The 12,310-nt window shown below is 40.5% G+C and overlaps 1 protein-coding gene across 1 annotated transcript; it reads left to right on the plus strand.

Moving 5' to 3' along the window:
• Positions 1 to 10,781: 10,781 nt before the first annotated feature.
• Positions 10,782 to 12,307, plus strand: LOC121971595 (probable WRKY transcription factor 41). The gene is made up of 3 exons (XM_042522931.1): positions 10,782 to 11,372; positions 11,478 to 11,594; positions 11,682 to 12,307. The coding sequence occupies exons 1-3, from the start codon at positions 11,059 to 11,061 to the stop codon at positions 12,175 to 12,177; spliced, it is 927 nt and encodes a 308-aa protein (XP_042378865.1). The 5' UTR covers positions 10,782 to 11,058; the 3' UTR covers positions 12,178 to 12,307.
• The last annotated feature ends 3 nt before the right edge of the window (positions 12,308 to 12,310 follow it).

The raw sequence follows: 12,310 nt of genomic DNA on the forward strand, positions 1-12,310 counted from the left end.
TTATTTTATTGAGTTTTACAATAACAATACACATTACAACAATAATACACATTACAACAACAACACACAAAAAGAGAACAATAATTTATATAAAGCAACAATTAGCAATCTTTATCAATAACAATTATTTATACAACAATAATAAAATATTATAAATATTCCTCATCAAGATCCACAACAAACCAACATGTTTGCGATTATATTAGCTTGGAAGAGTAAAGTTCTCTATATTATCTAATAAAAAATTAAGCTTTCCAATCTTTTTAGGTATCATAAATGATTTCCCATAGTAAGATACTTTAAGTGGTCCTCCTTAATATACCCTTGTAAATTGAGCAGCCAAAGATCATACCTAGAAAGATAGAAAGAAAATGGAAATATAAAGAAGCTATAAATAGCTTATTAGAAGATTTATAATCAATACAAGTAAAATAAAAAAATAGAAAAATAAAATACTAATTTGTATATGAAAAATTGATTATTTATCTGGCTATAAATATCATAATAGACAATTTTTTTAAAAAATTACATAAATTTTAGGTAACACAAGTGGAATTTATTTTACTGTGAATGATAAATTACTGATACTTCATTACTAATGGAGAACTAATGACATGGACTTATAGTATAAATTTAATATGCATACTATTAAGTAAGCTTATCAAGCGTATACATAATCTTTTTTTTTTTCTAAAAAATCTAATCTACCATCTATTCTTCTTCATCTCCGTCTTGATGAGTTTCCTCCATCGTTGTTCACCATGACATTTCATCAAATAATTACTGGTAAAAAAAATAGAACCACCCTAAAACATATACAATTCAATTTTTAATCCGAAATCAAAAACTTACTTCACCATTATGGATGTACTGACACTTCTACTACCCGAGTCATCCTTCTATGAAGAATCAATGAAGTCAGTCTCATTATTCGGAAGCGCTTATTTTTCTCCTCTTATGACCGGCTGAAAATGTAATGCAACAGTGTAGAGATCATGAAAAGAGAGTGAATGAAATTGGGATGGAATGGTGAAGAAATATAACCCCCCGTGCCTATTTTAAAATTGATGGAGTTGGCCACCATGAATTGATCCAAAGCTTATGTTGGTAGTTTTGAGAGCATGAAAACTAAAACAAGTAATTAAAATAATAATGCGGAAATTATAAACACTCACATTGATCTCCCGAAGAACCGCAACCAAAGACGCCGGTCGATGAAGTTGCTGATGAACCGCCGGAGACGTCGCTGCTGCTGTCGCCGAGAAGATCACCACACGGAACCTTCTCGGACTCTTCCACAAACCAAATCCCACTCTGGATGTTCTTCCTTTGCTCGACCAAATCACCTCACAGCTCTCTTCTCTGAACACCTTCACAATTCCTCTACTCACCTTGATCGCACACATTTTTTTGATTGCCTTGGACACCACCATTTATATCAAGCAAGACATCGGTTACCAACCGATGCCTTGATGAACTTTCAATGGAGGAAGATGAAGGATTGGCACCCCTTCATCTTCCCGACGTTGCAACTGATGCAACGTCTAACATCTCCCACTCGTCCAAGTCAATCCATATGGTCACATAGACCATGTTAGTCACATAGACTACAATGTGATCAAGTCACGAAGACCGGAGCGAAATTAGTCACAAAGACCAAATAAGTCACGAAGACTTTATGAGGATTAAGTCACGAGGACCAGAGCAAAATTTAGTCACAAAGACCAAATAAGTCACGAAGACTTTATGAGGATCAAGTCACGAAGACCAGAGCAAAATTTAGTCACAAAGACCAAATAAGTCACACAGACTTTATGAGAATCAAGTCACAAAGACCAGATCAGAACATCCATTCCATACATTAGGGAAAATGGTTCGTGCGACAGCAAGCACAGTGAGCATTCAATTGCTAAGAAGATTGTCACACCTTACTTAGCTGCTCCATAGAACAAATCAGAGACATAAATGTCCATAGAACGAATCATAGACATAAATGACTTGCCTTTACCCCAAATTAAATTATTTACATCATCATGAACATCTCTAATCCCTCATATTGACCATATGTCAAGAGCATGTTCAACACCTCCAATCAAACAAATTATTCACAATTACATTTTATGTACTGAACTAAAAATGTAACCGGTACCAGTGAATAAATGTCGTAGATGTAAATCAATCTTAATCTTCATTTTTAGCTAGAATCCATTCACTCTAATCAGTTGCTTTCCTAGTTATGCTCCATAGACCGAATCATCCATAGTCAATAGGGAACATGCTAAAGTAGCAGACACTGATCAGAACTTCAAGTAGACAACTAAATAGTCACTTAGGGTAAAATCGAGATTAACTTATAATCTCAAGGGTCTCACATAGTAGAGAAGCAGGGATCCATTCTCCTACAACCCTTCTTGTCGCCATAGCACATGTGGTATGAATCACATGCTACGATGTTATTCTCTTTACCAAAAAGAGCGCATGTTTTTCCCAAATTTAACATCGTACAAATTTCGATCTAGACATTCCCAATGTCTAATCCTGAATTCAACATATGAATTCTAATCTGGCTTCAAGCAGATTCAGTAAATGGTGGGTGCATTTACTCCAATCATTACACAAATGATATCATCTTGACACAAATATCAAGGCGACCTTAACTTATGGGTATGTCTCTATTCACAGCTATAAAAGTTGTCCCATAAGTAACGGTCTTACCTCTATTCGTACTTAACAAATAGAGATGATTGTCTATGTGAGTGGACCAATCCCAATCTACCAACATGCTCATCGAGATTTTTATTCGAATGTAACCAAGACATATACACTGAATAGATCATGGAATTTTTCATTTATCAAAATGTCTTTACAATTGTTACATTCTCCGAAGTCCCAAAGACTTCATATGCCCATGAAATGACTCTTTAGTCAATGGCTTAGTAAAAGGACCAGCAAGCATTTTTCGTGTAGGGATGTACTCAAGAATAATCTTTTTCTTGTCAACAATATCCCTTATAAAATTATACTTAATTTCTATATGCTTGCCTTTGCTGTGATATTTGGGATCCTTGGAAAAAGCTATCGCAGCTTGACTGTCACAGTACACAGTAACAGGACTCCCACTATCCTCAGCAATCCTCAGATGCTTCAGGAACCTTCTTAGCCATACAGCCTCTTGCACAGCCGCTGCACAAGCCACATACTCAGCTTCCATTGTCGACAAGGCTACACAAGTCTGCTTCTTGCTGTTCCATGAGATGGCGTCATCATTCAGCAAGAAGACATACCCAGATGTGGATTTTCTGTCATCAAGGTCCCCTGCCCAATCTGCATCTGAGTAGCCACTTAGGCTCATATCTGATCCTTGGAAACAGAGGCAATAATCAGCTATTCCTTTAAGATATCTGAATATCCTCTTCACCGCTTTCCAGTGTCTCGATCCTGGGTTTGACTGGAAACGACTAACTAAGCCAACAACATAGCTTATATCGGGACGAGTACACAACATAGTGTACATCAAACTACCAATAGCACTGGCATATGATTTCTTCTTCATTTCGGCTATTTCCTCTGGAGTCTTGGGATACATACTTTTGCTCAAGACAGTACCTTTCGCAATAGGCGTCTGTTCAATGTTGCAATCTGACATATTGAAGTGTTGTAGCATCTTAGTGATATAAGCTTCTTGAGACAAACCCAAAAGCCTCTTTGATCGGTCTCTTACGATCTTCACTCCTAAGATGTACTCTGCTTCTCCCATATCTATTATGTCAAATTGTGATGAAAGCCAACTTTTGACTTCTATCACACTCTTTATGTCACTTCCAGCTATTAGCATATCATCAACATATAATGATAAAATGACAAGCTTTCCTTTTTCCTTTCTTAGGTAAATACAATGATCCTCATTGATCATTTCGAAACTATAAGATAATATTACTTCATTAAATCTTATGTTCCATTATCTCGACGCTTGCTTTAGCCCATATATAGACTTCCGAAGTCTACATACTCTTTTCTCTTGGCCTTCAGCAACATAACCTTCTGGTTGTACCATATAGATTTCTTCGTCAAGATTACCATTAAGGAAAGTCGTTTTTACATCCATCTGATGTAATTCCTGTTGGTGCGGGTAGCACTAACGGTCTAACCTAGGTTTTGATGAATGACAAATGGGTTAAGTTAGTTTTGTTGTTGTCTGACACTTTGATCGAGTTGGCAGGAGAAGTCCAGACAGGTCGACGGGCTGACCGGATGTCTGGCACGAAGCCCAGCTAGGTCGACGGGCTGACCGGATAGCTGGCGAGAAGTCCAAGCGGGTCGACGGGCTGACCGGACGCTTGGCGAGAAGTCCAGCTAGGTCGATGGGCTGACCGGATAGCTGGCGAGAAGTCCAGACGGGTCGAAGGGTTGACCAGACGTCTGGCAGGTAAGTAAGGTAAGTCACTGGAGGGGAGTGATTGCGAGGACGCGTTCCCGGGAAGGGAACATTAGGCGTCGATCCGGCTTAGATCCATTTCGGAAATCTAAGTCGAGATCGTGACTAGATTCCGGTCTCGGAAAGACGGAATCTAAGTCATACTTTTTCTATTAATTCATACTTTATAAATTGTGCTAACAATCTGTGTTGCAGGGTATATTTTGCCTCAGACTAACCTTGTTTTGCAGGAGAAGGAATCTCTGGAAAAAGGTGGTCCGGGTGCCCGGAGGCAACTTTTATCCTCTGCGTCGCCTCACCACGTGGAGCATCCTGACTGTACTTGCCACGTCGCACCAGGGCGCCCGGAAGGGATCCAGGCGCCCGGAGCAGCATATAAAAGAAGCCCCAGGGGTGGAGCTTCAAAAATAACTGAGAACTCTTCGACTGCTTGCTCTGTTGCTCTACGCTCCTACGACGCTAACAAAGCTCCGACAAAGTGCTCCTTCTTCTTTGGTTAATTTCCTTGTCGGTATCACTTTGTTTCATTAGCATTTCTTGTACTCTTTTTGTAATCATATTCAAATTGCTAGTGATTGCCCAACGAAAGTGGTCAAGGACCACGGGCCTTCGAGTAGGAGTCGTCACAGGCTCCGAACGAAATAAAATCAACTGTGTTCATTTACTTTTCCGCTGCATACTTTTACGCTCGAGTTTTCAAATCGATATTCACCCCCCCCCTCTATCGAACGATCACGGTCCTACAATTCCATGTCATAGTGTGCTACTATAACTAGGATGACATGTATTGACACAAACTTTACAACTGGGGAGAATGTCTCTTCAAAGTCAATACCCTCCATTTGGGTATATCCTTTTGCAACTAATCGAGCTTGTATCGATTAATTGATCCATCTGCTTTCCTCTTTATTTTGAGAATCCACTTATTCCCAATAGCCATTCGGCCCGGAGGAAGATCGACTAAATCTCAAACTTGATTCTTCCTCATTGACTCCATTTCTTCATCCATTGCAATTTTCCATTCTTTTCTAACTGAGCTTTCTCAAAGCTTCCTCAACTGTTCGAGGTTCCTCATCATCAACTGGGAGAACCATCAATGCCTCATTCTCAATATCAAACCTTCTCCGAGGAATAATCTGACGACTACTTCTTCGAAGGTTAGACTGTTGAGAAACTAACTTATTCAGTGGCAAATTACTCCCACTCGGTTGACTAGATTCAGGCATCTCCTGATTTGTTGATAAAGGAACATTATCCTCCTCCTCTATCTCATATAGAGGAATTGTCTTATCAACTTTACCTCGTGTTGGGAACTCAGTTTCTAGAAAAGTAGCATCTCTTGACTCTATCTCAGAGATGGTTCCATCTTGTCGCTCACCAATAAAAACATAACCCTTAGAAGTCTCAGAGTACCTTATAAAGATACATTTCTTACCTCTGGGTCATAATTTTTCATATTCGTGAGTCTTATCATGAACATAGGCAGCTGACCCCCAAGGTCTCAGATTACTCAAATCCAGTTTTCTGCCTGTCCAACGTTCATGTGGGGTAGATGGAACTGACTTTGAAGGCACTTTGTTAAGTATATAGGTCGCAACTAATAATGCATCTCCCCAAAAGGAGATTGGCAAATTAGCCTGCGCCATCATAGACCTAACCATTTCAAGAAGAGTCCTATTTCTTCTTTCAGCAACCCCATTTTGCTGTGGAGTTCCAGGGATTGTAAGTTGTCTAATAATCCCTTTCTCATTACACATTATCTTGAACTGATCAGACAAATATTCTCCTCCACGATCAGTGCGCAAGGTTTTAACCTTAGGTTCCAATTGATTCTCAACTTCGTTCAAGTAACGAATAAAGCAATCCAATGCTTCAGATTTGTGAGAAATCAAATACACATGACCAAAACGTGTGAAGTCATCGATAAATGTAATGAAATAAGAACTCCCATTTCTAGCCTTCACATTCATTGGACCACAAATATCCGAATGAATTAATTGCAATGGTGATTCAACCCTAATAGCCTTACCAAATGGTTTCCTAGTCGCCTTTCCAGTAAGACAATGCTCACATATAGACAAGTTAATCTTAGCATGAGTGCCTAATAGGCCCTCCTTAGCTAATATATTCATTCGTTCTTGTCCTATATGTCCCAATCTAGCATGCCAAATTTCATCATTAACATCAGCATTACTAGTAAGAGCAATGTTTGAAAAACAACTATTATTATTTGGTTCTACATCAAGAACCATAAAACCATTTGTTACATAACCATATCCAATTAACACAGAGTTAATTCGAAGTTCGACACAACGGCTATAAAAATTTACATTGTAACCTAAATCAAGAAGACAAATAACGGAAACCAGATTCCGTCGAATCTCAAGAGCGTACAGGACATCATGTAGAAACAAGGTGCCTCCACCACGTAGGTTGAGCTTGCAAGTGCCAATTCCTTTGACTTCAATTCTTGCATTGTTTCCTACATATATCCATTTGTTGCCAGCTGGTACCCGACGATACTCCACATATGTAGCTCGATCACGAGCTACGTGGTTCGTTGCTTCTGAATCTACAATCCACAAAGGATACGAATCAGCTAACAACACTGTACTTGCAACATATTGCTCATGGAAAGAAGACAAAAATGGATCTACCTTTTTAGGCTCAGTACAATCCCGAGCAAAATGACCCTTCTTGCCACAGTTGAAGCAGGTCAACTTGCTCCTAGGTTTTTGTCCATATTTCTTTCCTTTCTTCTTGATTTGGTTTTTCGCAGCAACAGCATTAGCCTCCTTTCCTTTCCCCTTTCCTTTCTTAAACCACTTGTTCTTATTCTTGGAACCAGAATCTTCAGCTACAAAAGCTTGACCCGAAATCCTTGCGGGTTCAATCATCTCCGCCTCAAGTTCCACATGGCGTGAGACATCAGTGAAAGTCTTGATACTCTCACTATGGGTCAGGTTCTGTTTCATCGTTTCCCAAGAATCAGGAAGGGAACGGATAACTACCTGAACTTGTTGTTCATCGGTCAACGTATAACCTGCAGTCTTAAGCTCTCGAATCATGTTACCCATCTCCCTGAGATGTTAGACCATGGTAACATTCGAGCACTTCTTACAACTATCAAACTTGATAGTTAGCTGACGGAGCTTACTCAGACTGACTCCATTGTACTTCTCTCTAAGGGCTACCCAGACAGCATGAGCCGATGGTAATGGCTCATACTCAAATACCAGGTCATCCACCATTGAACTAATCAATATACCCTTAGCAATGGAGTCCTTCCTTTTCCATGCCTTATAGGCATCAAGGTCACGTCTGTGCTGTGCTGTGGAACCCTCAACCGGTTCCTCCATGATTTGGTTTACAACCTTCAGAACTTCTTGTTCCTCAAGAACATATTGTATCTTGAGGTGCCAGATTTTGTAGTTATCCCCATATAATTTCTCACCCTTATTGAGTTCAGCTATGATGTTTTTAGTTGCCATGATCTACATAAATAAACAAATTATTTATTATTTCAGTGTAATTCATATATGTGCAACTATTTATTGACTCAGTGTAAATTAGAGTTAGTTTACAAAATCAAGTGATAACATTGTTTCCACTCATCATTTGTATGTTCTAATCTAATCAACACTGATCAATTATATTACACATATCCAACTAATGAACAAATCATTTTATATAAACGAATCATATTTATATGAACTAATCATATCATGAAATGAACTAATCATTTCCAAGTTAGTTAACATATAACTTAACTTTTATTATATAATTCTGTTCGTACAAAACAACAGAAATTATTACATGACTCAAAAACTAGATGAGCTAACACTGCCTGTACATAACGACAGTAAACAAAACACTAATAAACTAGATAGGTCAGCACTGCTCCCACTAGGACAAACACTAGTATAGCAGCCAACACTATCCCTATTAACCTGGACTCATTTGGGATAATCTCAGATGGGGTAGCTGCAGGATTCTCCATTAGATCCATTTCTGGATCTTCCTTGAGCATCTCCTGGTCCTCTTCAGACTCTTCAGGCTCTTCTTCACCCATATGGTGAAGTAGTTCCTCACACAGTACTGAATATGTGACACGCCCTTGATGACGCCCCCATACATAGTCTGCTATTTTCCTGGGATACTCTGGCAATGAATGCATCAATGCCCAGATCCTATAACTGTCCAGGACTGGAAACTCTTCTTGTTCAAGTTTCCAAAATAGTCTATCCAGTCGTCTAACATGTCCGTCAACTCCATAAGCAGACTTATACTCTATCTCCTGAATCTCCTCTCGGAGCTGGTTTCGCCGCACTTCGCGACGAGTCAATGTGGTAATCGTCCGTGCCATCTGAAAAATTGAATTTAAATAAGTCAATACAAAACCGACTAACCAGTACAAAACCAGTTTAATTCAATTTATACAGGCATACCATCATTATAAATCAAGAAAAACAAATCTTCTCGATTTTGAGGAGTTTAAGTCGACTGACCCATTAGACCGGTCAATCAGGAGTCTGGATGTTAAACTTAGTCTATTGTCCTCATTAGAACTAATCTAATTGGACCTATGTTCTGTTCTCATTTAAGCTCATTTGAGTCAATCACAGACTTATGAATCAAACTCAGGTTCGTTTGACTCGTCCAACTGCCCATTGGATTAAGTCTGACTCATTAGAACAAATCCAATGTTTCTGATCAAATTTCGACACAACGGAACTAATCCGGTCATATTTGATCAGCCCAACTTTTGTAATCAAGAATACCCAATTAATTCAATAATAAATCGGACTGGTTAAACCAACAAATAATTTAAACCAGCTTTAGGTATTATTAAATCAAATTGGTCTGCTTAAATCAATCAATAATTTAAACCAGATCTGGGTTTGATCGGACAAGTTGGTCTGGTTCCATTTTCAGTAAATTGAACTATAAATTAATTAAATATTTATTTATTAATTAATAATATATTTTTTTATGTATTTAATTAATTAATAAATATATTTAATTAAAGTTTAACTCATGCACTGTTTATTGAATTTATTATCAATTAAATCTTAAACAGTAGTCTGCATGCAACGATTACAATTTACTTTGCTTGGAAGAAAAACAAAATTGTTCATGCCTTTAATTGATTCAAGGATACCTGAATCGATTCAGTTGATGATTTTTTTTTTTCAGTGCTTCGTTAAAAGCACTGTTCATCCCGCGATTTTGAATCGATTGAAAAACCATTTCAATCGATTCAATTGGTTAATCGATTCAATTGATGAATAGTATCGTCTTCTTCGCAACAGAAGAAGAAAACGCGAGCTTTTTCGCGTCGATTTTCATGCTTTCAAAAACTATGCATGCTCTGATACCATTGTTGGTAGTTTTGAGAGCATGAAAACTAAAACAAGTAATTAAAATAATAATGCGGAAATCATAAACAGTCACATTGATCTCTCGAAGAACTGCAACCAAAGACGCCGGTCGATGAAGTTGCTGATGAACCGCCGGAGACGTCGCTGCTACTGTCGCCGAGAAGATCACCACACGGAACCTTCTCGGACTCTTCCACAAACCAAATCCCACTCTGGATGTTCTTCCTTTGCTCGACCAAATCACCTCACAGCTCTCTTCTCTGAACACCTTCACAATTCCTCTGCTCACCTTGATCGCACACATTTTTTTTATTGCCTTGGATGCCACCATTTATATCAAGCAAGACATTGGTTACCAACCGATGTCTTGATGACAGCTTTCAATGGAGGAAGATGAAGGATTGGCACCCCTTCATCTTCCCGACGTTGCAACTGATGCAACGTCTAACAGCTTAGCCTTCTCAAACTGTCGCCGACTTACCGTATCTCTTTGTGCTACTTGGTGGAAGCGAAGGGATGATGACAAACAGTCACCGTCAATGCGAAGAGTAACAGTCATCGTCGTTGCGACAAGTAACCATCACCGTCGGTGCGACGAGAACCGAAGAAATAGAGATAAAAAAAAGAACAGATAGAGATTAAGTTTTTTAAAAAAAAATAAAATAAAAAAGAAAAGGGGTATGATGAAAAAGAAAATGAAAATTGATATATGATTTGATCAATTCCAAAATACTTTTTTTGGGTAACTTGTTCGGTAAATCGCCGATGAATAAATAAACAAAACTGTCTTGATTCTTAATTCATTTTTCTCAATCATTTCTCTCATTAGGGCATTAGCCTTTCGTCCTAACGCGGAGACAAAGAAAGGAAGAAATTGACTCGAAGATTCCCAGTCATTGCTTCCCTTCTTCTCCATTGACCATGTGTCTCCGTAGAAGTCAATCTTTGAATAAGTCAGCACAATGCTTTCCGTCTCTCTACTCAACTCTTTGACCATTGACCAGTCAAAGTCCCTTCGATTCCAGTAGCAGCAACCTGAATCCCATTCTTCTCATTAAAATCGTCACTTCAGCCACTTCATCCTCCAATCCAGCGAGCATCATCTCGTTCTTCCATTGGTAGGAGGGGCTAGATGTCGCCATCATTCCAAAATCTCTGTTCCAGTTGAAGTAGTTCTTGTTGATTTGTCTTTTTTTTTTCTTGGTCTGTTTAAAAAAAGATAAAAAAAAAATAAGTTTGGGAATGGAGGCCACCGCAGATGATGGCTGGGATTTCGACGCGCTGGTGGCGGCGCTGACGCAGGGGGAAGAGCAGCTGCGACAGCTGTGTGCGTCCATTGCTGAGCGGTCTCCGGCCGAGCAAGAGAAGAAGCTCGCTCTGGGGGCGCATTCCTGCTTCAAGAAGGCCATCTGCATAGCCCAAGCGATGGACTCCGGCCGGCTCCGGGCGGCCTCGGCGTCGGACTCGCCGCGCTCCAACAGCTGCCGCAGCCCGCAGAGCGACAGCTCGGAGCGGGCAGTCAAGGAGCACGAGCGCAAGGAGATGTGCAAGAAGAGGTAAACGAGAGGCGAATCGATCGATTAGCAACGACGACGACGACGACGACGACGACAGTTGAATGTCGCAGGCGTTTGATCAAATCGCTGCTGACTTTGAAACAGGAAGACGCTGAGGAAATGGACGAGCCGTGTCCGGGTGTCGGGATCGGATGGCCATGACGACGGATTTAGCTGGCGAAAGTACGGGCAGAAGGACATCCTCGGCGCCAATCATCCAAGGTCAATCACAAATCGCCATTTGCTTTGTAGCAGGTGATCGAAATTTTAACAGGAATGTTCTAAATGTCGCCGACGATCTTTCGACAGAGCTTATTACAGATGCACCTATCGCAATGCCACCGGATGTCTTGCGATGAAGCAGGTGCAGCGGGCGGACGACGACCCTTCCGTCGTCGACGTCACCTATCGAGGAGAGCACACTTGCCTCCAGAACCAGAGGCCGAAGCCGTCGCAAGGATCGCTGAGCGTCGCGGAGGAGAAAGAGGCTCCTCAGGACCAGCAGCTTCTCCTGAACTTCCAAGCGAGCCTCAAGGTGGAAACAGAGGGCTTGAGCTCCGACAACTCCTTCTCCTTCGCTTCCACGCCCGTGAGCGGCGGCTTCTCACCATCCTTCGTCTCGCCCGCGACCCCTGAGTCGAGCAACTTCTTGCTATCGCCGTGGCGAATGAGCGGAATCGGGGATTTATTCTCTGCCGTGGCTCCGGCGGATGCCTACGGCTCCGATGTCGGGTTCATGCTCGACTCGGCCGGCTTCGATGAGACTTCCCCGTTCGAAGCTGCTGACTTCTTCCCTGACTTATAAGCAAGCATTCGATTGTACGGAACTGGATTCCAGCGGCCGACCGTAGTTTTCCATGATGTTCTAATTTCCCATAACATTCTTTATGCAACGGAATAATCTGAACAGAGTTGCTGTTTTTTCTTGTTCTCGACGA

Source organism: Zingiber officinale, chromosome 4A, assembly GCF_018446385.1.
Source record: "Zingiber officinale cultivar Zhangliang chromosome 4A, Zo_v1.1, whole genome shotgun sequence".
NCBI lineage: Eukaryota > Viridiplantae > Streptophyta > Magnoliopsida > Zingiberales > Zingiberaceae > Zingiber > Zingiber officinale.

Coding starts and splice junctions, on each gene's coding strand:
- LOC121971595 (XM_042522931.1), top strand. CDS start 11,059: ATGGAGGCCACCGCAGATGATGGCTGGGATTTCGACGCGCTGGTGGCG. Junction 11,373..11,477: donor AAGGAGATGTGCAAGAAGAG/GTAAACGAGAGG, acceptor ACTTTGAAACAG/GAAGACGCTGAGGAAATGGA. Junction 11,595..11,681: donor CTCGGCGCCAATCATCCAAG/GTCAATCACAAA, acceptor ATCTTTCGACAG/AGCTTATTACAGATGCACCT.